General features: G+C 42.6%; 1 protein-coding gene across 1 annotated transcript in view; it reads left to right on the forward strand.

The window, feature by feature from the left end:
• PRKCH (protein kinase C eta) overlaps positions 1-25058 on the forward strand; it is a 234001-nt gene that overhangs the window by 51449 nt on the left and 157494 nt on the right. The window contains exon 2 of the mRNA XM_030319248.1: positions 17249-17312. Within this exon, the coding sequence (XP_030175108.1) occupies positions 17249-17312 (64 nt within the window). The remainder of the gene's footprint in view (positions 1-17248; positions 17313-25058) is intronic.

A 25058-nucleotide genomic window follows, 5' to 3' on the forward strand; every position in this document is an offset into this window, starting at 1 on the left:
AGGGAGACACAGAACCGGAAGCAGGCTCCAGGCTCTGAGCCATCAGCCCAGAGCCCCACGCGGGGCTCGAACTCACGGACCTCGAGATCGTGACCTGAGCTGAAGTCGGACGCTTAACCGACTGAGCCACCCAGGCACCCCAGGCAGTTTTTATTTAAAAGACATTTTTCTTAAATAGACATTTTAAAATAATTGCAGATTTCCAAAAAAATTGGAAAGCTAGTACAGAGAATTTCCATACACCCCACACCCAGTTTCCTCTGTTATTGCTATCTTACATTAGCATGGTACATTTGTCACAGCTAATGAACCAATAATGATGTATTATTCCTAAACTCTATAGGTTAATCAGATTTCATCAGTTTTTACCCAATGTGCCCTTTCTGTGTGAGGATTCCATCCAGGATACTACATTCCATAGTAAAACCTTGGATTGTGCGTAACTTTTTCTGCGAGGGTTCCGTGAGTCGAGCAAACAGTTCTAATAAATTTTAACTTGATAAACGAGCGATGTCTTGCAAAATGAGTAGTACGTGATGCCAAACGTCACATGATCACAACTGCGCCAATGGTTCTGGAAATTCATTTTGATACACAGGTGCTTTGGATTAGAAGCATGTTTCCAGAACAAATTATGCTCACAAACCAAGGTTTTACTGTATTTTATTGTCATTATTCCTTAGTCTCCTTGAGACTGTCAGTTTCTTAGACGTTCTTTGTTTTTGGTGAGCTTAAAAGCTTGAGGAATACAAGTCAGGTAGAATATCCTTCAATTTGGGTTTGCCTAATATTTCTCTGTGGTTAGACAGGGCTTATGGAAGGCTTTTGCAGAGGAAGACCACAGAATTAAAGTGCCGTATTTCATTACGTCACATCAATTACATTGCTACACACTACATACAGGAATACTATCAACATGATTTAATCCTGTGGATGTGGACCTTGATCACATGGCTGAGCTAACGTTTGTAAGGTTTCTCCCCTGAACTTACTCCTTTTCCTCCGTTTCTGCACTGTACTCTTTGGAAGGAAGTCACTATGCAGAGCTCACACTTAAGGTGTGATGAGTTATGGCCCACCTCCAGGAGGGGGGCAGTATGTACATACATTATTTGATAATTTTCTGCATTGGAGACTTGTCCCTTCTCCCAATGTATGTATGTATGTATGTATGTATGTATGTATTTATTCATTCAGTCATTTATTTAGTTCTCTGTGGACTTATGAATATTTATACTTCAGGTTATATACAATTCTACATTATTTTTTTGCTCAAATTCTTCCAGTTTTGGTTTTTGGGAGCTCTTTCAGCGGCTCCTTTATCCTTTTGTGAAATACCTCCATCGTTGTGGGTTTTTTTTTTTTTTTAAGACTTTCTTTTTTTTTAAATTTTTAAATGTGTATTTTTGAGAGAGAGAGAGACAGAGTGCGAGTTGGGGAGAGGCAGAGACACACACACACACACACACACACACACACACACACACAGAATCCAAAGCAGGCTCCAGGCTCTGAGCTGTCAGCACAGAGCCTGATGTGGGGCTCAAGCTCACAAATGGTGAGATCATGACCTGAGCCTAATTCAGACGCTCAACTGACTGGGCCACGCAGGTGCCCCTTAATGCTTTCTTACTCTTGCTGGCACTACCTGGTGTTCCAGGCTCATTGTATATATTCCTTAATGCATCCCTGGAATCAGCCATTCTTTCAAGGAGCCCTGGTTCCTTTTATCAGAGAATGGAATTAGAAACCAAGTTCTGGAAGCTGCGTGTGCATGTTGCTCATTGGGTGCAGGGCCTTCCAGCTGACAGGTCAAGGAAATGGATGTATGTGTCCTAACTTTTATGTATACACATATCTGTATTTCTGTGTATATCCATATGTAGCTGTATTAAGCAAACATGAGTTCATACGGATGTCTCCAACTCCAATGCAGTACCACATGGGTCATTTTGGCCTTTCTCCCCTTGTCTGCAGACTCCCATGCAACAGTGAGAAGCTCCCTCCCACCACCCTCCATCCATCCATTGCTCACACATATAGCGGTGTCAGAACGGTCAGCTGGGATCATTCCCACTGCTCAACTTTAGCTACAGTTAAGTGCCTCCTTTTGCCTAGAGTCTTCACTCCCAGAGTTACTTAGCTCAGCACCTTTTCCCCTACTCCCTTCGGTGAGGTGATTTCATACATTTTAATACGGTTGATTCTCATGTTGTGGTCTGCATTCCATCCTGGGATCTCTTGACCTCCTAAATGCTTTTTATTTTTTTAACTGCATTCAGGTTCATTGTGCTGTGAAGTTTTAAGGGTTTTGACAAATGCTTCGTGTCCTTATAGTATCATATGGAAGAGTTTTACTGCCCTAAAAAAACCTCCTGCCCTAATGAAGGCATTTTATTTTTTTTTTTAAATTTTTTTTTCAATGTTTATTTATTTTTGGGACAGAGAGAGACAGAGCATGAACGGGGGAGGGGCAGAGAGAGAGGGAGACACAGAATCGGAAACAGGCTCCAGGCTCTGAGCCATCAGCCCAGAGCCTGACGCGGGGCTCGAACTCCCGGACCGCGAGATCGTGACCTGGCTGAAGTCGGACGCTTAACCGACTGCGCCACCCAGGCGCCCCTAATGAAGGCATTTTAAAAATGATTTCTTATTTTGAGAGAGAGAGAGAGAGAGAGAGAGAATATCCCAAGCAGGCTCTGTGCTGTCAGCGCAGTCTGTCGCGGGGCTGGATCTCACGATCCAGGAGCTCATGATCTGAGCTGAAGTCAAGAGTCAGATGCCTAACCAACTGTGCCACTCAGGGCACCCCATGAAGGCATTTTTAAGAGCTTGAAAGTGTTGCTAGGTAGAAGAAATAGAATAAATATTAGCAGTTTCTTATAGGACAAGGCAAGGCTGGCAGGGCCTTGTCATTTGCTGCTTTAAAAGAAGGAAGTAGTGTGGGATGGGTTTTCCATTTCCCTGAAAAGCCCCCAGAGAGTCCTGGTTCAGGTGTTTGAGTAGCTCCGATTTAGATCTGGGGTGGGAAGTGGTGGGGGGGGGGTGCGGATTCTGTCTCAGGTTTCTCTTCTTACTTCCTAAGCCCATCAATGGCCCCAACTCACCATTTCATTTAATATCCAGTTGAGAGTCCTACCAGCCAGTTGTATCTGAAAGCGGATCTGGTTTTAATTTCACCTGATGTTTAGAAACTGGTCTGCTGTCAGCCTGTCAGCTGGCGGATGCCCTCGTTGGGTTGCAGCTGTGGATGGAAACTAGTTCCTAAAAGCAGATGCTTTAGGAAGAAGTAAGAGAATGGAGCAGGTAAACTTTATGAAACCTTCTTGTGTGGTAAATATTCATTAATCAGGCTTCTCAAAAAGACATAAATGCTGTAGGATTCTCTTCACAGGATGGTGGGAGTGGTAGTTGAGGCCCTAAAATCCAAACCTAGGTTAACCTGCCGCCAATTTATTACGTCTTTTCCCTCTGGGTGACTGTGCGGTACGGTGGGGATAATGGTGCTCTGCTTCTCCTTACTCAGAAGGCAGTTGTGAAGATAGATGGCAAAAAAGCACGTGGAACTGCTCAGGGTGCCTCACGTGACTGTGGTGTCTTTCTGCACTCTCTTCTTTCTCTTTTGCTCATTCTGCTTTCTCCTATCCTCTAAACACGGTGTTGGCCCTTGACCCTTTGCTCTTTCAACTGTACCCTCTGTCCTTGGGATCAACTATCTTGTGGCTCAGTTGTACTTTTGCGTGGGTGACGCTTAAAACTCTGCCTGGCCCTTTGTTCTACGTTTCAGGCCCATCTATCTTTTGGCCAAACATTTCTACCTGAACCTGTCCTTTCAAAATCAAGATGTTTATAAATTAGAGTCATCCACACCCAACTGACCTTCTGGATTCTGTTACTTCTTCCAGGCTGTCTTACGAGCTTCCGATCCTGGAGCCTTTTTGGCTTTTCATCATCTTGAACCCTTAGTCTCCAAGTCACGCTGAGCTCCTCTTACAGTGTTTTCCTCCTGTTTCCTCCACTGCCAACCTGTATGGTTGGAATAGACCCTTAACTGTGCCCGCTATAACCCAGTCCAGTCTGCTCCCTGCTAGCTTGTCTTCTAGCCTATCCTTACTATTACTAGTCTCATTTTTCACACTTAAATTTAAACTCAACTTGGCATCCAAACCTTGCATTTCTAGCTTTACCTTCAAAACTCAAACTATATAGTACAACTTAACTAAACTACATGTTCCTTCCTGCCTTTGTGCTGTTCTCTCTGTCCCTATCTTGGCAGGGTAAATTGTAGAGGTGGAACTGAACTTGCAGGGGAAGGTACAGGGATCTGGATGCACTTTAGCTTAGCATGAGGAGGACCTTTCCAACAGAGCTGCTAAAGATGGGATGGGTATCCTGGAAGAAGTCCTTCTGTTACCTCCCAGTTCCCAAGCCTGAGGGCTCTTACCTTCCTCCACCTGTGCAGCGTGTGGCTTCTCTTCTCTTTTGAAGCTGTTTCCTCTCACGTGCCACAACCGCACCTGGGTGAGGCCACTCACCTCTCAGATTGCATCTCTGGTTCTTCTTTCTTCCATCTCCTAAATGAATTTCCTTTCCTGATTCTCCCTTTCCTGTGCTCTTTCTTGAAAAATTTAGTGGCTCTTAGTGATCAACTTTTGAGAAAGATTCCCAGATAAGAACCCCATCCCTATCTTCACAGTTTGTCCTTATTTCTAACTTCTTGCTAGATGTTTCTATTTGAGGACCTTGTGTCCAAATTTGAACTCATTTCCTTCCTTCTAAAACATGTTCCTTCCCCCTGCGTTCCTTGGTTGGTTGATGGCAACAGAGGTTGGCAGACTTTTTCTGTAAAGGGCCAGACAGTAACTATTTTTGACTTTGTGGCCATAAGGTCTCGGTCATAACTACTTACCTCTGCCTTTGTAGCGCAAAAATACCCATAGATAATATGTAAACAAAGATAGGTGTGCTGTGTTTCTTTTTTTTTTTTTTTTCAACGTTTATTTATTTTTGGGACAGAGAGAGACAGAGCATGAACGGGGGAGGGGCAGAGAGAGAGGGAGACACAGAATCGGAAACAGACTCCAGGCTCCGAGCCATCAGCCCAGAGCCTGACGCGGGGCTCGAACTCACGGACCGCGAGATCGTGACCTGGCTGAAGTCGGACGCTTAACCGACTGCGCCACCCAGGCGCCCCAGGTGTGCTGTGTTTCAATAAAACTTTACTTACAAAAATAAGCAGTGGGCTGAAATTGGCCTGTGGGTCATAGACCCTAGGTTACCCAGCTCCAAAATTCAATATTCCTTTGCCTTTCTACTACTTTTGTTTACTCACTTCAAATTATTTTTAATTTCTGCTGATTCTACCTTTATGAAACTTTTCATATTTCTAGACCATAGTGATTCCCCATTCATTGGTCTAATAGACCAAATGCCCCCTTTACTTGTTACTCTCCATTAATTTGCATAATCAGAAACCTCTAGTGATGGCTCTTCGCATGCATAATAAGGTTAAAGTTTTCCCAGTGCAGCAGCTTCTATGGTTTTGCCTCCAACCTTCTCTTAGTCCTCTGAATGGACACTCCTCCATGCACACTGGTCTAGTTTGTATTCCGATATTTGTTCTACCTCTGCTCATGATGTTCTCTTGACTCACAGTGGCCTCCCCTTCCACTTATTATAACTTGATTGTTCCTTCTCTTGATCTGCATGTGCTTTTAATGTTGTCCTTACCTTTTTGGCTGAGACTGTACTGGGCTGTATTTTATATTTTTCTGGCCTTCCTCGTTCTTCATCTGCAGTTGTTAAGCCGTAGATGGTCGATTGACATGGGTAATGATTAAACTCTATCGCTCCTCCAAATCTGCTCATCCCTTTGGAGTTCTTGTCTCGGTTAATGGCACCAGGGACCACCATTGGCCCTAGAGACTCTGTGGCTACTTCTCTTTCATCTTCCACTACACTTCGGTTACAAGGTTTGGCTGCTTCTCTCTCCCCTGTCTTTCCTCTGTCTGCCTCCTCCTCTCCATTCCCTCTGCTGCTGGCTTAGCTCAAGTCAGTGCCATCCTTCCCTAAGACTGCTGGACTATTCTTTGAATGTTTATGTCCACCACCAGCTTCTTTCTCCTTATAACCCCAACACTCTATAGGTAGGGACCTGTCATATAGATGTGATCCTGTAACATTGCTGACTGAACCTCCTCAGTGGCTCTCCATTGTCCTAGGATAAGGGCTAACTTTCCATTGTGCCATGAGGCAATGATTGATCGAATACCCTTTCCTCTCCAGCGTCGTTCTTGACCTGTTTCATTGACAGAGTCTGCATTCAACCGTATGTAACAACAATAGGTCCTCTATGCATTAGTATATACTTCCTCTTCTGGTCTACCTGGAAAGCTATCTGAATTTGTAGGAAGGGCATAAATGTCCCTTCTGTAGAGCTTTCATTTCTCCTTCCTTCTGGAAGACCAAAAAGAGTACAGGTGTCATAACCATTTGGGAGAGACACTTGGGCTGGAGGTATTTTCTGGTGTCCCTTGAAATTTAGAGTCTTTTCCAGTTGACCTAGAGCCTGAGCAATGGCCATTTAAGTATAAGTGAGTAAAGCATCCTGAATGCTTAAGTATGCTAAATATGTAGTTTTGGCTTATTCCTTGATTTGGTTTTGCTACAGCTTTTGCCTTCTTCCTCCATTATGATGGATAGTGAGAGTCAACAATGTAGAATAATTCTGGGTGTATTTATATCCTTTTAAAAAATAATCTGACATCTTCAGTTTAAAATGTTAGGATGGGGGCAGAGCAGTGGGGGATAATTATTTCATTACAAATATTTGATATATCCCTGTTCACTCTAGAAAAGTAACTTAACATCTGTGGCAAAACTTACTAGACTCTATCTCCTGCTATTTTCCCTTTTTTGTGGGAGCTTCCCCTCAGAGGAGGAGGCTTCTTGTGGCGCTGACTGACACCTCTTACCAGACAGCCACAGAGGCTGTGGAAAAGGAAGGAGGCTGGAAGGCTGCTGAGTAGGAGGTTGGGCATGGACAGCATTTGTCTCCTGTAGCCAGGGTCAAACAGTCACCTGTCCGTTTCATCTAGTGCCTCATCCTGGCAAGTGGAGAGTATGTTCTCTTTCTGGAAGGGTCTATGGAGCAGGAAAGAGAAGGGTTGAGATCATGAAGAAAGTGCTCCTTTAAAGTGTTCTTTGATATGCGGGATATGCGGTATGGTGAGGGAACACAATTACTATGGTTCTCTCTCTCACTTCAGGATCTGCTTTGGTGTGAGGTCCTCGGGGACATCCTATTGGAGGAGAAGGAAGGTGCCTCCTCGGTTTTGGAGGGTGCCATTCAGAGAAGCCTTTGCCGGTTTCCAGGGTGGGTGTTTGGCTTCTTCAGAAGGGCTTGGCCTGCCCCTTTTGGTCCATTAGGAGCACTGGCCTCTCTGGACTGCAGTGGGGCCTGGGCAGGGGCCTTCACAGCCTCTGTCCTCATTCACAGAGAATGCATCAGGTAAGCACAGAATTAAACTACCTGGGATGTAACTGGGGAGGAACTGTAGTGGAACATTTTGAAGAGCCTAAGGCGACCTTCATTTAATTTACATTTTCAGTCCCTTAGATAGTAGAGTCAAAGACTGACAGAGAGACACAGCACTTCTCCAGAAGACCATTTCTATCTGTCCTTAGCCCACTTTTGGCAGAGAAAACAAAACCTCTCCTCAGAGATATCCAATCTTGACTCTCCAATCAATCAATCTTGATTTTTCCTTACGGGCAGAGAAACTTTGAAAAATTAATTTTAATGCACCAGACTTTACTTTGCCCGAGATACGTCGTTTATGCTCGAACATAGAGGTAATGGAGTGTCAGCTAAATTTATAATGGTTTTGTGGGTATGTTTAGCTGGGCTGGTGAAGAGTTATCATGAGCCTTAAGTGTGAATTTCAGAGACAGATTCTTTAGTAGTATTGAAACGTCTTCACTTGCTCAATGGAGTTCAGAAATCACTTCTGACTTGGAACCATAGATATGAAAAAAAAACAAACAAAACTTAAAGGCTAGTCCACCAGATGTCCTGCCACCAGAGCTGTGGTCACAGCCTGGGGCTCTATGCCCATCCCCTTTTCTGACCCTAATGGAAGGCCCAGACTTGGCGAGATGAGGACATAATCACTAAAATAGAGATAGTATCTTCCTTCACTTTCAACTTGAGTCAGATTTGATAAGCCTCACTCTTCTGTTCAGTTTTTGCCACCTTTTTCTGATAATTTTAATCTGTGATACCTCTTAGTGTGTTTTTAACTCCTAAAACTTGTCTGATTGTTAGATGAAAATAGAAAATCAGCAGGGCTGTGGGATTTGCCTCATTCACCCCCTTTTGCTATAAATGCCTTCCCACAGCGAGGGGATGCGTTGTCTGTCTACAGCACATGACACTGACTCGGGTCCTCCAGGCAGATGACTAATGGGTCCTGAGCTGCGCACTGCTTTTTACCAGTTCCAGCACAGATTTGCTATGCTTAGCAGCTCCTGCCTCATACCCCCCATGGGGAGCCATCTAGTGACACCGTCAGGCTGGTGCCACTACCACTGGCCTTGGCAGTGAGGAGGCGAGCCTGGAACACTGAGGAAAACTGGCATTTGACAGGGAGCATCCTCAGGTGCTGATGGCATGAGTCTTGCCTGAGTTCCCAAAGGAGACAGGTGATGTGATGACCTACCATGCCAGAAACACAGGCAAGCTGGCATCAGGGGAGCAAAAAGCAAGGGGTAAGCCTGCAGTAACCCATAGACAGATGCCGTCACACATTGCAGCCTTGAGACAGGCTGCTGTGGAACCAATATGTGATCTTCACTGAATCTGGGTCTTGTCTTGGCCTTCACCGCTGGTGACCTTGGTCAATTCCATTACCTCTCTGAGCCTCCATTTTTCCCGTCCGTATAGTGGTGGTGGTGATACTTGCAGGTGGTGAAGGTGAGAAACAATGTAGGTCAGGCACTTAGCTCCTACATATTGATAAACTCAAGACATAGTAGCTGTTATTTGTATTATTAAAGAACACAGCTGTATATTTCCTTGTTGGAGATATGAACTTTCATTCTTAAGCCTGATAGTTTCAGCTGAAAGAGAATTGTGAAATACTTTATCACGGTTTTAGGTGGTTACTTATCGCTAGAGAGCAGGACTTAGAAAAGTTATAGAAACAAGCCACCAAGCCAAAAATCTGAATCTCACAGATGTTTGGCTCAAGGCCCAGAGTCTAGGTGAACTTCTACTTTTGCCCAAATAAAGGATTGTTTTTTTTTTTTCTTTTAATATGCTAGATCCCTCTGCTTATCCCAGGACAAGATGAATATTAAGTAGACAGAAGGTTCCTGTCTATGATCAATTCTAATGCCTTTTGTGAAGGGAAATGGTTGTAAATTATTACCAGTTAATTAAATGAGTGTTTCCGTTGAGTCCTGTATGTAGGCTTTTATCTAAGCCTGTTTAGAATCATGCAACATCAGAGCTAGAAAGGTTTTTAGACAGTCCTCTCATTTCATGACCAAGGAGACAGAGTCGGGATGTAAGTGACTTGTTCAGCTTCTGCCAAGTGATGCCAAGGGAAGGCAAACACAGGGTAGGGGTGTAGAGGGGAGGGAGGGGATCCTAGAGATCTAGTGGGAACATCAAGCAAACAGAGCAGGATGCCTAGGCCGTGGGCCCATGAACTCCACACGCTACTGGTATGCCTTGGTGTCATTTTGGCGTGCTTTTATATTTTGTGAAGTGCTCTCACATGTTTATTATAGCATGTGGGGATATTATTCCCATTTTATAGGTGATGAAATTGAGGTGATCAAATGCAACTTCCAATTCAACTCATTAGACTAAGTCAGCAGATATTTGTTGAGTGTTTATTTGGTTCAAGGAACTTTGCTAGGCCCTTTGGGGAACATAAAAGTGTCAGATCCTGCTGGAGTGGAGCTTACAGACTTACTGCAAGTGACAAGATATAAGTATATGAAATTTTATCTAATTGTTCAAGGGCATAGGTAAGTATTCAGATAATACTCAAGATAGGAATTTTGAGACTAGAGGGATCAATGCTCATGTCAAGATCTTCCTGGGAAAAGTTCTTTCCTTCAGCTCCTATGGCTGGTTCATTTTCACCAGGTACACTGGGTTCCATATCCCACCTGTAGCCCTAGGGAGCTACTTTGGGAAATCCTGAGCACCTGGAGATAATCCCAGCCCTAGGAATAATTCAGTAAAGGTTTGAATGAGTGGCTAGGTGAAGAGAGACTTTCCAAGCAGAGATGACAGCATTAGCAAAGGAACGGCTAAGCCATGGTGAGGAGACAGGCCTGACTGGATGAGCAGGTTTAAAGAATGGAAGCTTGAAAAAGAGGTTTGGATAAATTAATGTGGAGGCAGTGAAAGGGAACCCAGGTAGCCCGGAGAGCCAGGTGGAGCGGCTTGAGTTTTATTCTGAAGGCACTGGGAAGCCAGCTGAGGCTTCGAAGGGGAAAGTTGATGAGAGCGGCCCTTGGGAAAGGGTATCTGGGTGGTGAGGTATAGACTCTTTGTTTTCCTACCTTAAAAGTTTTTAACTTTGATGCAGTCCAACTTACCACTTTTTTTTTTTTTGTCGCTTGTACATATTCTTGTACTTGATGTCATATCTTGCACTTGGATGTCCTACCTAAGAAACCATTGTCTAACCCAAGGTCAGGAAAACTTACTCCTATGCTTTCTTCTAAGAATTTTATAGTTTTAGCTCTGTATTGGGTCTCTGATCCATGTTGAGTTCATGTTTACATATGGTATAAGGTACAGGCCACCTTCATTCCTTGGCATGTGGATATCCAGTTGTCCTAGCACCATTAGTTAAAAAGAATATTCTTTTTCCATTTAATTGTGTTGGTACTCTCATGCCCTGTGGTAATCCTTCCCTATCACTTGTCCTAGTTTCCTTACCCTTGCGTCCAGGCAACCCCTGATCACCTTTCTGTCACTATAGATAAGTTTGCCTTTTCTAGACAGAATGTACTCTTTTTTGTTTGGTTTCTTTCATTCAGTATTCTTCCATGCTGTTGCATGCATCAACAGTTCATTCTTTTTATTATTGAATGCTATTCCAGTATATGGCTATACCACATTTTAAAAACTCCTGTGAGCATTTGTGTGCATGTCTTTGTATGGACATATGCTGTCTTTAATCTTGGGTATATACCTAGAGCGGAATGGCCGGATCAAATGGGAGGTGTGTGTGTTGTGTAACTTTTTAAGAAAATGTCAAACTGTTTCCAGAGTAATGGTGCCATTCTACAGTCACATCAATAGTGTGTGAGAATTCCAGTTATTCCATATTTGTGCAAACAGTATGGTTGGACTTTTCAATGTTAGCCATCCTAAGAGGTATATATTGTTATTGCATTGTGGTTTTAATTTGCATTTCTCTAATGAGTAATGATGTTGAGCTTGTTTTTATGTACCTATCTGCCATCTGTATATCTTCTTCAGTGAAACATGAAGTGATGAAACCCATCTTTGACAAGTTAGATTGTTCGTTTTATTAGTGAATTTTGTAAGTCCTCCATTCTGGTTACAAATACTTTATCAGATATAGGATTTACTCCTAATCTGTTTTATACTATTTTCAACTATTTTCTCCTAATCTGTGATTCATATTTCATACCCTTGAGCAGGTCTTTCAAAGAGAGAAACTTTAATTTTGATGAAGTCCAATTTGTCATTTTTTTCTTCCATGGATTGTGCTTTTGGTTTCATATCTAGAAAAATTTGTCTAACCCAGGATCCCCCCAACTTTCCCTTGTGTATTTTTCTTGAAGTATTAAATTTTTAGGTTTTTCTTTAGGTCTGTGATCCATTTTGAGTTAATTTTTGTGTAATTTACAATGTAAGAGCTGAAGTTCACTATTTTGCATATAGACATCCATTGGTTACAGCGCCATTTGTTGAATTAATACTATTTGTGCATTATAATGTCATTTTTTAAAAGTCCATTGTTATGGGTGAATGGATAAAGAAGATGTGGTGTGTGTGTGTGTGTGTGTGTGTGTGTGTATATATATACACAGTAATGGAGTATTACTCAGCAATCAAAAAGAAGGAAATCTTGCCGTTTGCAACTATATGGATGGAACTAGAGGGTTTTATGCTAAGGGAAATTAGAGAAAGACAAATATCATATAACTTCACTCATAGGAGGACTTTAAGATACAAAACAGATGAACATAAGGGAAGGGAAGCAAAAATATAAAAATAGGGAGGGGGATAAAACATAAGAGACTCATAAATATGGAGAACAAACAGAGGGTTACTGGAGGTCTTGTGGGAAGGGGGATGGGCTAAAATGGGTAAGGGGCATTAAGGAATCAACTCCTGAAATCACTGTTATACTATATGCTAACTAACTTGGAGGTAAATTAAACAAAAAGAAAAGTCTATTGCTTTCTGAGTTTTGACGGCACCCAGGAGTGCCCTTCTGACCCACAGAAGTGGTCTATTGGAGAGAAGTGTTAGTATAGTTATTTCTCCCTGAATGTCTGTTACAGAAAGAATGCTAAATGCATCCATTTCTATGTGAAGCCTCCCTAACACTCTGGCCTCAACCTTTTTCTGTTGGACATTCTCTCAGTGCTTTAGATGATGACATAGCTAACCCATGCCCTGACATTGGAGGCCATAAAGCTGAGAAGGAAAATTATTTGAACCAAGTGGATGTGGGATGTAGCAAACCTTGGGGCCTAGAACAATCTGTAGTTCTAGGGAGAAAATAGGAAGCTCCTAGGATTTTGGGCCTAACCACTACACAGGATGTGGGAAACAGAGCCTGATGGCACATAGAAGAGGTGCAGAGGTTTTAGTTGATAGCAAACTCAACCTGGCTCACTAGGGCTTCTCATAGTGTTCATGCAGTCTGTAGCTGCATCAGCAATGGACAGTGTCACTGACAAGATCAAGGTTGGTGTTATTTTGCTCTCCTCTGTAAGGACTCAGTCATACCTACAGGCTGATGTTCTCTTTTTAAGGGTATATGGATAAATTAAGGCATATCTGGAGGAAACTGATCTGAATGTGGAAGGAGGAGAAAACCATGCCTTGTAGGAAGCTACTGAAGGAGCTTGGGATATTCACCTTGTGTTAACTTATTTACTCATTAGTTCCACTAATGTTTCAGTCCTCTTATGTTCAAGGTAGATTCTAAGGGACAGGGCACAATGACGGCAGCATGATGTGGGTTCTAGCAATGGTGTCTAGAATGGTGCAAAGTTGTCCAACTGCTTGAAGAGGTCTGGGAAAATTGGGGCAACTGGGTGGCTTAGTCGGTTAAGCATCTCTTGATTTCAGCTCAGGTCATGATCTCATGGTTGTGAGATTGATCCCTACATCAGGCTCTGCACTGGACATTAAGCCTGCTTAAGATTCTCCCTCCCTCTCTGTCTGCCCCTCCTCCACTCGTGCGCGTGAATGCACGTTCTCTCTCTCAAAGGGAAAAAAATAAAAGGTCTGGGAAGGTCTTCCTATAAGGATGAGTTTTGAGTTTTTTCTTTTAATTTTTTAATTTTTTAAATTTCTGATGGAGACTGAATGTGAATGGGGGAGGGGCAGAGAGAGAGGGAGACAGAATCCGAAGCAGGCTCAGAGGAAGAAACACAGAGGAAGAAACAGAGGGCTTAGCATGGTTTAAAGGCAACCCAAGAGAGAGAAAGAGGTGCTGGAAAGGAGCGCGTGCGAGAGAGAGAGCAAGAGCGAGAGAGAGAGAGAGAGAGAGAGAGAGAGATATGCTGGAAAGGAGTCTGAGAGAGAAAGAACAGTGAGAAGATGAGGAAAGTGGGTGCCCTGGAAATAAGGAGCAAGGAAATCATAAAGAAGGAAGCTGTCAAGAGGATCAGAGCTGCAGAAATGAATGGACATGAAAACACATATCTTTGTATTTGACAGTGGTTTTTTTCTTTTTTTTGTATTTTGTATTTGTCATTGGTTGCAGAAGCTGTTTCGATGCCAAAAGGAGGCAGAGGATCAGATTGTAGGGGTAAAATGGATGTTTGAAGGTATAGAGGGGAGGCGATAACTGTTTTTAAAAAGTTGACTAATTTTCTTTGGCTGCCAATTTGGATAATCTTTTGGGTACAGATGATAGGACACCCTACTCAAACTGGCCAAAGCAAAAGGAATTTACAGGCTCAGATAACTGAAAAGTCCAGAAGAATCAAGCCTTGCTTGATCTAAGGATGTAAATGACAATAAGACCTGGTCTCTTTCTGTCTGTCGGCTCTTTGTAACTGGCTTCCTTCTTTAGCCCAATGTGGTGACAGGAAGGGTGCCGGGCACTCCCAAGTTTATGTCCTTCTAGATTAAAGCTCAGCAGAAGTGAGATCTTGTCTCTTCCTTATAGATCCAGGATTCCTAATTGGATCCAGTTAGATTTTGTGCCCACACCTGAGCCAGTTACTGTGGGTAGGGAATAGTGATTACTCAGATGATTGGTTATAGGGTACGTGTCAGCTCCAGGCCAGCCATCGTGGCTGGAAGAATTCAGTGCCTTGACTGGTGAGGCCTGGGTCACATGTCCAATCTGGAACTAGGAGTAGAATCCCAGCTGTACCATCTGGACCACATAAGGGAGGGATAGTTCTCAAATCAAGCGGAAGTGCTGTTCCTGGAGGCTGGAATGGATGTTCTACCTGGAGAGAAAATAGCCACCGTAGCTGTAGAGGAAAGACTAGTATCAATGCATGGAAACTAATGGTGGAAACACTTCTGCTTTTGGAGAGAGATACATTTTTACACCAAAACCCAGTATACTCTTAAACATGCGTATGAAACCGCAAACAGCAGTTTCACAGCATAGCACTTTTCCTTACTGTGTGACATGCGCGTATCTTCTGTTGCAGAATCCCTGTTGTGTGCAACCCACGCCATTGTTTTCCTGTCAGACTGATGGTGGACCAGTAGTTTGTAAAGCCCTCTTCTAAGGTCAGGGGTCTTAGCTGGGCTAGGCTTGACGCTGGTGTTTGAGGCTGGCTTTTCCATGGTGACGGTGGCAGTGGTCAAAAATGAGGAAGCAAACCCGTTTTACTTGTGAGGGCTCCTGATTCCGTGTGGCGGCACCTCCGGCTGTCAGAGCAGCTCTGGGCCTGTGGGGGTGGAGTGGCCTTCTTTGTGGGCCCGCAGGGCAGTGTTGCAGGGAGTTTACGGGCTGCCCGTGGACCGCAGGATCTCGGAGGCGGCCCCGGCAGTCTGTCTGTCTGTCTGGAGGCTGGCAGCAGCTCCTTCTATGCCAGCAGCAGTTTATATTGTGAGTTGAATGTGTGTGCATGCCTGTGCTTTCTGCCAGGCCTTTATATTGAAGATGAGGGAGTGGCTTGTAAAAATAACATATTTTTGACTTGAAACAAGTCAAGGCAGAGAGTGGAGACAATTAGAGACTGACATCCTGTTTAGTCATCTCTCCAGAGAGCTCTATTTTCAGAACTGTTCCATAAAGGTTCACAAGTGGTATTAAGATAGTTAAGGGGTTATTGTTAACTAAGCGGTAGTCATGAGGTAAGTAGCCGGTTTGAACACTGGGGTGATCCACAGTGTGGTAACACCATGACAGCAGATTTTGTGCAGAAGAATGGGGGGTTTATAAGAATAGGCTGTTGTACAGGTGACACTTTCTGAGTCAGAGCAAAACAGGCATCTTTTATTTTGAAAAAGTATGGAATTGGAGCATGATATTAAAAAAAATATGTAAGGTCAATGCATTTTTTCCACCAGTCTTTGGGTGGGTGGATGTAAAGTACAGTAAAAACAGTAAATAGCACTGTCAAGGCTCTTTGAGCTCATCTGGTGGAAGCCATGCCAGAAATGCTGAATAGTGATGTCACTGACTTTTGAATGAGAACAGCGAAGCTTGGGGTGGTTAAAGACCTTGCCCAGGGGGGCGCCTGGGTGGCGCAGTCGGTTAAGCGTCCGATTTCAGCCAGGTCACGATCTCGCGGTCCGTGAGTTCGAGCCCCGCGTCGGGCTCTGGGCTGATGGCTCGGAGCCTGGAGCCTGTTTCTGATTCTGTGTCTCCCTCTCTCTCTGCCCCTCCCCCGTTCATGCTCTGTCTCTCTCTGTCCCAAAAATAAATAAACGTTGAAAAAAAAATTAAAAAAAAAAAAAAAGACCTTGCCCAGAGACCTGAACCAGCTGGGGCAGTCAGGCTGGAGGCCATGTCCTTGCCTAGTTTGGACACGATACCATACGATTTGCAGCTTCTTTAAATGTAATATTCTACCAAAAATGACCAGCTGTATCTGTACTCAGCTTCTCTGGACCTCTCTCTCTCAGATGAAAGGTGAAAGGCAGAAATGGAGCCATGGCTGAATCTGACAAGATTTTGACAGCTGTAAATTCACATATTGGGGGCCAGAAGAACCTCACAGTCCAAGGCCCAGAGGTGTTCTTGGGGAGTTCAAGGTTAGCACGCAGCACGGAGAGGGCAGAGCCTGTCTACCTGGACTGAGTGTGATCAGAGCAGATCTAGAGGGCGCTGCCCAAATCCAGAGGCATGCTGCATGAGGGTCTTTGGGAACCCGAGTGTGTGTGGAGGATGAGACCTGGTTGGGAGACTGCAAGCTGCCTCGTTTGCAGAGCGGATGTCTTGATATCTCAGAGCATAGATTAAGAGCTTTAAAGGATGTTGACGCTCCGGGAATGAGCAAGAGCTCATGCCAAGCTCCCGAATTGCCTTCCCTGGTGCTTCCTGAAGATGAACTACACTTAGAGAAAATGGTAGAGATGGAGACAGTATTCTCCTACTTTTTACTTCCTAAAAGGAAAGGTTGCAACTGACTATGCCACATTTCTTCATTACCTTGTATGTTGCCATTGTTTCTCTATTTCATACACCCGCCATGTGGGTTAATAAAATGTTGCCCTGACGTCAGCTAGGAATGTCTCAGAAACAGTGACCAAGTTTTTGCGTACTTCTCAATAATATCACAAGGAGCCAAAATGGAAGAGAATACAATTCAAGACCAGGAAAACTTATTGAAAGAACTGTTTCTCTTAGATTTGCTTTTTTATCTTTGTAGTTTCTTGTGCACTCGTCTCTTATTCCCCTACTGTTGAATGAAAGACTGCTGAGGTCTGATTTATGGCTGTGATTTGCACAATATAGACCTCTTTGTAAAGAATTATTTGAGGCCCTCAAAAAAATACTTTACAATTAGAATATGACACACAATTCTTTTCTCTTTCTAGGTGGATCTGGAGCCAGAAGGGAAAGTATTTGTGGTAATAACCCTAACAGGGAGCTTCACTGAAGGTAAGGATAAGTTTTGGCTGTTCCTGGTATAAGTTAGTTCATACTCAGTAAGAATTTCTAACATGGAAATTATAAAAAGAGCATTTTGTAGAAGATGCTTTAGAAAATTGTTTTATGTTGGGTGGGCTGGTGTTTTGTTTCTAAGGATCTATTGCTTTGGGTTGCCAGATTCAACATATTTGCTAAATCTGACAATCTCGTGATTTAACATATGCACTGAGTTTTATTTTCTTCATCATCATTTTAGCCGAATTGGTTCTTGCCTCTTTTCATTCATGCCTATTAAATTGTGCTTCAGATTTCTGGCTTGGGGCCAACCTTTTAGTTTGCCCCTGAATGTGTTAAAAATTTAAGAATCATGTTCCCTTTCTTATAATCTTGTCTCATTCTCTCCTTTAAAGGATTCTATTCCTCTTCCACCTCCCATCCCTAATTTTTAAAAAAAATAAATGAGGTAAAATTTACATATAGGGAAATGCACAGATCATAAGTGAAGAATTTGAGCTTTGGCAAATGCACACAACCATGTAAACAACACCCCAATCCAAGATAAAGAACATTTCCACCACTCTGAAAGTTCCCTTTCTGCCCTTTCCCAGTCAGCCTCCCGAGGCAATAAATGGGATGTTTTGTTTTGTTTTCTCACCGTAGTTTTTTCTATTCTCGAAGCTTATATAAATGGAACTACACAGTATGTTCTCTTTTGTGTCTGATGTCTTGCACAGAGCATAATTTCTTTGAGATCCACTCAGGTCATTGTGTGCGTCAGCATCCTATTCCTTTCTATTGCTGAGTATTCCATTATATAAACGTAGTAGAACGTGTTTACCCATTCTCTTCTTGATGGACATTTGGAGTCTTCCCTATTTTTGGTTATTATGAATAATGCTGTTATGCCCATTCTTATACATACATTTTTGTTGATGTACACTTTCATTTCTCTTGGGTAGATATGCAGTGATGGAATTGCTGGATAATAAAGGAGATACATGTTCGACTTTATAAGAAACTCTTAAATGTATGGGGTGCCTGAGTGTCTCAGTCCATTAAGCATCTGACTTGGGCTCAGGTCATGATCTCGCGGTGTGTGAGTTCTCCCTCTCTCTTTCTGCCTCTCCCCCACTCCTGTGCACACGTGCCCGCATGGGCGCTCTCTCTCTTTCAAAAATAAATAAACATTAAAATTTTTTTAAGAAACTCTCAAATGTTTATCTAAGTGGTCATATTTTTATATTCCCACGGGCAATGTATTGAACATTCCAATTATCCCATATCCTCGCCAATACTTGGTATGTTTATCCTCTTTAATTTTAGAGATTCTAGTGGGTATAAAATAATATCTTGTGGTTTTAATTTGCATTTCCCTGATGTTGAATACTTTTTCATGGGCTGATTGGTCATTTTCTTCCTAAGTGCATGAAGTCTTTTGTTTTCTGAAACTGAGTTTGTCTTTTTATTATTGATTTATAGGAGTTGTTTGTGTTTCTAGATAAGCATCCTTTGTGAGAAATTTGTATTGTGAATAGTTTCTCCAAGGGTGTGGCTTGCCTTTTCACCTTCTTAACACTTGAGCTGAAGTTTTAAATTTTTCTGAAGTCCAGGGACACCTTGGTGGCTCAGTTGGTTATGCATCCAACTCTTGATTTTGGCTCAAGATCTCACAGTTATGAGATCAAGCCCTGCATCAGGCTCAGAGCTAGTGTGGAACCTGAATAAGATTCTCCCTCTCCTTTTGCTCCTCCCCTGTGTGTACTCTTTCTCTCTCTCTCAAAAAATAAATGTTTAAAAAAATTTTCTCTGAAGTCCAATTTATCAATCTCTTCTTTCATAGTTTTATATATTTTGTATCCTCCTTAAAAAATCTGTCGTAGTGTCACAAAAATATTCTCCCATTTTCTTTTAGAAACTTTTATTTTTTTTTAATTGTTTTTTTTTTTTTTAACATTTATTTATTTTTGGGACAGAGAGAGACAGAGCATGAACGGGGGAGGGGCAGAGAGAGAGGGAGACACAGAATCGGAAGCAGGCTCCAGGCTCCGAGCCATCAGCCCAGAGCCTGACGCGGGGCTCGAACTCACGGACCGCGAGATCGTGACCTGAGCTGAAGTCAGACGCTTAACTGACTGTGCCACCCAGGCGCCCCTCTTTTAGAAGCTTTTAGGCTTAGCTTTTATGTTTAGGTCTGTGTTATGTTATATTTAAGTTTTTGTTCCTTCTTAATATTTGTGTGTGAAGGGGTTGACCTTTCTTTTCTCCATTCTCTAATCCAGTTGTTATACTACCTACCATTTGTTGAAGACTTTCATTTTTCCATTGGATAACCTTGGAACCTTTGTTACCAATCAATTGGCCCCACTGTGGATCTATTTAAGGATTTTCTATTTTGTTCCATTGATCTATTTTTTCTGTCTTTATGCCAGGACCACACCATGTTTATTGCTATTGCTTTATAGTAAGTCTTAAGGTTAAATAGTGTGAGTCTTCCAAATGTGTTCTTTTTGATTGTTTGTTTGAAGGTTATTTTAGTTGTTCTCAGTATTTAAAATTTAAAAAAAAATTTTTTTTTAATGTTTATTTATTTTTGAGACAGAGAGACAAAGCGTGAGCAGGGGCAGGGCAGAGAGAGAAAGGGAGACAGAATCCGAAGCAGGCTCCAGGCTCTGAGCTGTCAGCACGGAGCCCGACGTGGGGCTCGAACTCATGAACCATGAGATCATGACCTGAGCCGAAGTCGGATGCTTAACTGACTGAGCCACCCAGGTGCCCCACAGTATTTAAAATTTTGATGTCAGTGTTAGAGTCAGCTTATCAATTTCCACACAAAAGCCTGTTGGATTTCAAATTAAGTTGTATTGAATCTATAGGTCACTTTGAGGAGAACTGACATCTGAACAATTGTGAACATCTACAAATCCATAAACATGGTATATTTCTCCATTTACCAATGGCTTTTAATGTTTCTCATCTATACCAGTATTAACATTTCTATATAATTTTCAATAGAGAGATCTTGTACATTTTTAAAAATGTATTCCTAAGTATTTTAAACTCTTGATGCTGTTATAAATGGTATTTAGAAGTTTTAATTTGAAATTGTTAGCAGTATATAGAAATGAATTTTTTTGTTTGTTTCTTGACTTTGCATCCTATGACCTTAAAAAACATTCCATTATTACTTCTACTAGAGTATTTTTTTTGGGGGGGAGATATCTTAGGATTTTCTCTGTAAATAATCATGTTGTCTATGAATAAAGGCAGTTTTCTTTTTCTTTCCTAATACTTATGGCTTTTATTTCCGTTTCATGTCTTATTGTGCCTGGAGGCCTCTAGGACAGACCTCCTTGTCTCATAACTAATTTTAGAAAGAAGGAATTTAGTCTTTCCCTACTAAGTATAATGTTAGGTGTATGCAGTTTGTAAATACTTTTCATCACAATTGAGGAAGTTCTTTCAAGTCCTAGTTTTCTGATCGGTTTGTTTTTTTCTTCTTTTTCTTTTAAATCAAGAGTAACTTAAATTTTAGCAAGGGCTTTTTCTTATGGTTTTTCTCTTCTTTATTTTCTAGCAGGCAGCTAAAATACTGGTTATCACCTTAAAAGCCTTGTGAAGGCTTTTGAGAGTGGGATTTTTTTATTAACCCTTCCCCCTTAGTTCTTGGACAAATTCCATAGTCCTGGGACATAGTTTTCACTCATAAGGTGTAATCAAGTTGGGGTTTCAGTAGAAAGCTCAAGGTGTTTTAAGTCCCTTTAACTTTATGGGACTTGGGCTTCAGACTCACTGTCCCACAGTGAGAAACAGAAATCTCATCTCCTTTCTTTCAGCCTTCTAGTTCTTGCTTTTTGTGGACCTTTTCAAATCTCCCATGCACATGCACAGATCGGAGGAGTTAATAGATTTGGGGATTCTTGTCTCTGTGGCCTTCTTTTCAGGTGTTCTCTGCTCAGTTTCCGTTCATCTGTTTCTGAATCTTGTCATTTTACTCCTCAAGCCGATGAAACCCTAGCTTTCTGTTTGAATTCTGTTGATTTGACCCTTTGAAGCCAGCGGAATAATCTTGGGAGATGGCCCATAAATAATGGATCTTGACCAGTGCAACTCCCTTCTTTCACGTGTCAGATTCCCTCCAATTTCTGTCCTTTTTTGGTTGCTCTCCAGTGTTTTTAACTAATTGTTTTAAGATATATTTTATAGAGGCTTTAATTCTTTTCGGTGGGAGGGTTAGCCAATTAAAAAGTATGCCACCATTACTAAAATCTTTGTGAACGTTTTTAAGCATGTGGCTTAGTGGTTTGTCCATTTGATGGCATTTTGCAAATTGGTGACGCCTTTGAAAATTGGTTTTCTCTCCTCTCAGCTGACTGTTCTTATTCGTGTGGCGAATTGTTTTAATGTTAATGTTTAATTTTTCTGTCGTCTCAGTTGTTGCATCTTATCAGATGTTTTGCTCCCATATGGAAATTAGCAGAGATGTGGAATACTTGGACATGAAAAAGCAGTCCAGATTCGTTTGATCTGCTCACAGACCTTTTTGTTTTGCTTGGTATCTTGTACATAGGGGGTTTGTGAGAAGAATGAGTCCACTGAGAGTGCAAATAAAATAGAATGTGATATCACAGACCACTGTTGCTAGAACATTCTCATAGCACATGGAACATGGCCAAAACCATGGTATAGACAAACCCAGGCATGAGAGAAGTGACAGAGTGGGAAGTGGATGAGGTTCTCCATGTGTTGAACTATCTTTCTGCGCTAAGTTACATGGGAGTAAGGCCATGCACATTAGACCACATCTGGATGTGCTGTAGTCATTATGTGACTTCTTTTTTTAAGAGTTATGCCACCGGGGTGCCTGGGTGGCGCAGTCGGTTAAGCGTCCGACTTCAGCCAGGTCACGATCTCGCAGTCCGTGAGTTCCAGCCCCGCGTCAGGCTCCGGGCTGATGGCTCGGAGCCTGGAGCCTGTTTCCCATTCTGTGTCTCCCTCTCTCTCTGCCCCTCCCCCGTTCATGCTCTGTCTCTCTCTGTCCCAAAAATAAATAAACATTGAAAAAAAAATTAAAAATAAATAAATAAATAAATAAAAAAAAAGAGTTATGCCACCTCCGTAGGACTAAATTATATTAAGGTTCTATCCTCTTTAAATGTACACCGGCAACACTAAAACACTGGCACTGGAATTCTTACAGATGTTCTTATTATATTAATTTATTAGTTTTAATGATAAGAAGAAACGAATGCCAAATATTACTAGGGCTGGGTTCTTACCAGGTCATTGCAAGGGTAGCCCTTTTAGAGGTGACCCTGGGTAAAATTGGGAGGCTGGCCGAGTTCCTCCGTGGTAAATCCTACATCCCCTGTAAGTTAGTTCTTTTTGCTCTCTGCCTTTAACTGTGTCTTACTCTGGTAAGATGCCTAGTGATCTCCTCTCTCTAGAAACAGTTGGCAATAAGGAAGATAGTGAATTCATGGGCGAATTCACACTGAAGTGATAGTGATCAATATCTTGGTACTCCTCTTAGGTGTGGCTGCATATTTTAAAAGATGCTAAAATTGATGTTTTATCCATGAGAAATAGATTTTTAATGTTGACATTTCAGGAGCGGTGGCATCTATGTGCGGGATATATTTTAGAACCTCGGATCTATTCTCTCTAGACTGTGGGAGCATTGCCTTGTCATGTTGGCTCCTAAGCTGGGGCACAGCTTGGGTTTGCACATTGCTGCTGCTTTAGAGCACAGCTCCCTTGTCACATGCAGAGGACGTGATAGCTGCCTCTCTGTGTTACATGAGGAAATGGAGCCCCACCATGTACCTGCTATAGCTGTGGCAGCGGCCTGAGCCTGGCAGTGTGAGAATGTCCCTGGTTTGGCTTCACTCCTGTCAGCCACTCTAGGTTATCCCTGGCCATAAAATGACAGGCTGACGGATAGGATATTTGGAGCTCTAGTTCTTATCTGTTTTTTTTTTTTTTTAGTTTTTTTTTTAAAGTTTGTTTAGTTTTGAGAGAGACAGAGACAGAGAAGAAGTGGGGAAGGGCAGAGAGAGAGAGAGAGAGAGAGAGAGAGAGAGAGAGAGAGAAAGGGAGACACAGAATCTGAAGCAGGTTCCAGGCTCTGAGCTGTCAAGACGCGAGGTTCGAACTCATGAGCCGTGAGATCGTGACCTGAGCTGAAGTCAGACACGCGACCGACTGAGCCACCCAGGCGCCCCTAGAGTTCTTGTTCTTATCTTGGATGCTGAAGGACTTTATATTAAAAAAGCACTATGAAGTCGGGCCTGTCCAGCGTCTCGGGATGTCAAACGAGCATCAGCCTGGGATCCCTGAGGGATGGTCAAAGCTCGAGAAATATCGGTTGAGCTTCAGGGTGCATCCGAGGCTGTGGTTTTGAAGGTCAGATGTTAAAATGTGTAATGCTTTGCAAACTGTAGAGTGCTTTACGAAAGTATGCTAGTGGGGTTCCTGTCTCCATGTTCCTATTATGGTAACAAGACCCCTGCCTGGGACCCCATGAATACTCAAGCAGGTTTGTTTTATTTTGACATTATATTTTCAGAAGCCTCAAGAAGTTAGTGAACAATGACTAATATGCTCCTGACTTATCTCTATGCCTATTTTCCTTTCATGACTTCCTTTAGGAGTTCTGCCACCAGCTCAGATTCTAGAATTCCAAAGCTCTCCTTAAGAAATTGCTTACATGGGGCAGTGATCTGCGATATACAGGACTGGTATTAGGAGCTGCTGACTACTCCTCATTTCTTCCTCTCTCATTTTCTTATCTGTCATTAATTACACTGAAATAGCAGCTAAGGCAAAAAAGCTTTTATTAAATGTAAGACATGACTGAGAAAGGACATGGGAAACACCTGCTGGGTGCAGACCTGTGATTTGCCACAGATGCTGGGGAGATAAAGATGAACAGGACTTAGGCACTTTCCTAAGGGAGCTCGTAGGAGAGAGGGTAGACGCGCCCTATGTGTGCAGGACAGGCACCCAGGTCCCACCATGGGAATGGGTCCAAGGCATGGTCGTGGCGTGTAGGAATGTGTAATCAGATCAGCCAGAAGGTTTTAGAGAAAGCTTCACAGGGGAGGTGATGTTTAAAGGAAGTTCAAATGATAAATAGAAATGTGGCAGAAGGGGAGGATAGTTTAAGAGGGGAAGACAGTTTGTACAGAGGCACAGAGGTAACAGAGCAGCAGCATGTTCCAGAAACTGAAAGTGGTGGGGAGGCATCGGAGTTTGAGGAGTGTGAGGGAGATGTGGCCAGACACGTGGGAGGGCCTTCTGTGATGGTTTGCCTGGAACGGTCACAGTTTTGTCTCCTGTACCAGGGTAACTATTAACAGGGCCACCTTTCACTCTCAAAAGGTTAGAAGATAAATTACGTGGGCATATCACTTCTAGGTTAGTAGAAGTGATGGGTGCCAATGAAGAGTTCCAAGCAGAGAGAAATAAGATCTCCTTTGGTAGCAGTGGGTTCCAGGGGCTGGGAGCTAGGGGGTGTTAGAGCCTAAGAGGAGACAAAGGTGTGGAAAGCTTTTAAGAGACTATTAAAGTTGTCTAAGAGAGAGCTTCGTAGAGCCTAGTTTAAGTTGGAATCTGTGGAGGTGGATGGAGAGAAGGGGACAGCTGTGAGAAATGTATACATAGTGTAACCAACAGGAGTTGGCGGCTCCCTGGATGTCAGGGATGAACAGGGATGAGTCTCAAATGATGTTGTGGAGTCATTCACCAGGGTAGAAA

This window comes from Lynx canadensis, chromosome B3, assembly GCF_007474595.2.
Source record: "Lynx canadensis isolate LIC74 chromosome B3, mLynCan4.pri.v2, whole genome shotgun sequence".
Classification (NCBI taxonomy): domain Eukaryota; kingdom Metazoa; phylum Chordata; class Mammalia; order Carnivora; family Felidae; genus Lynx; species Lynx canadensis.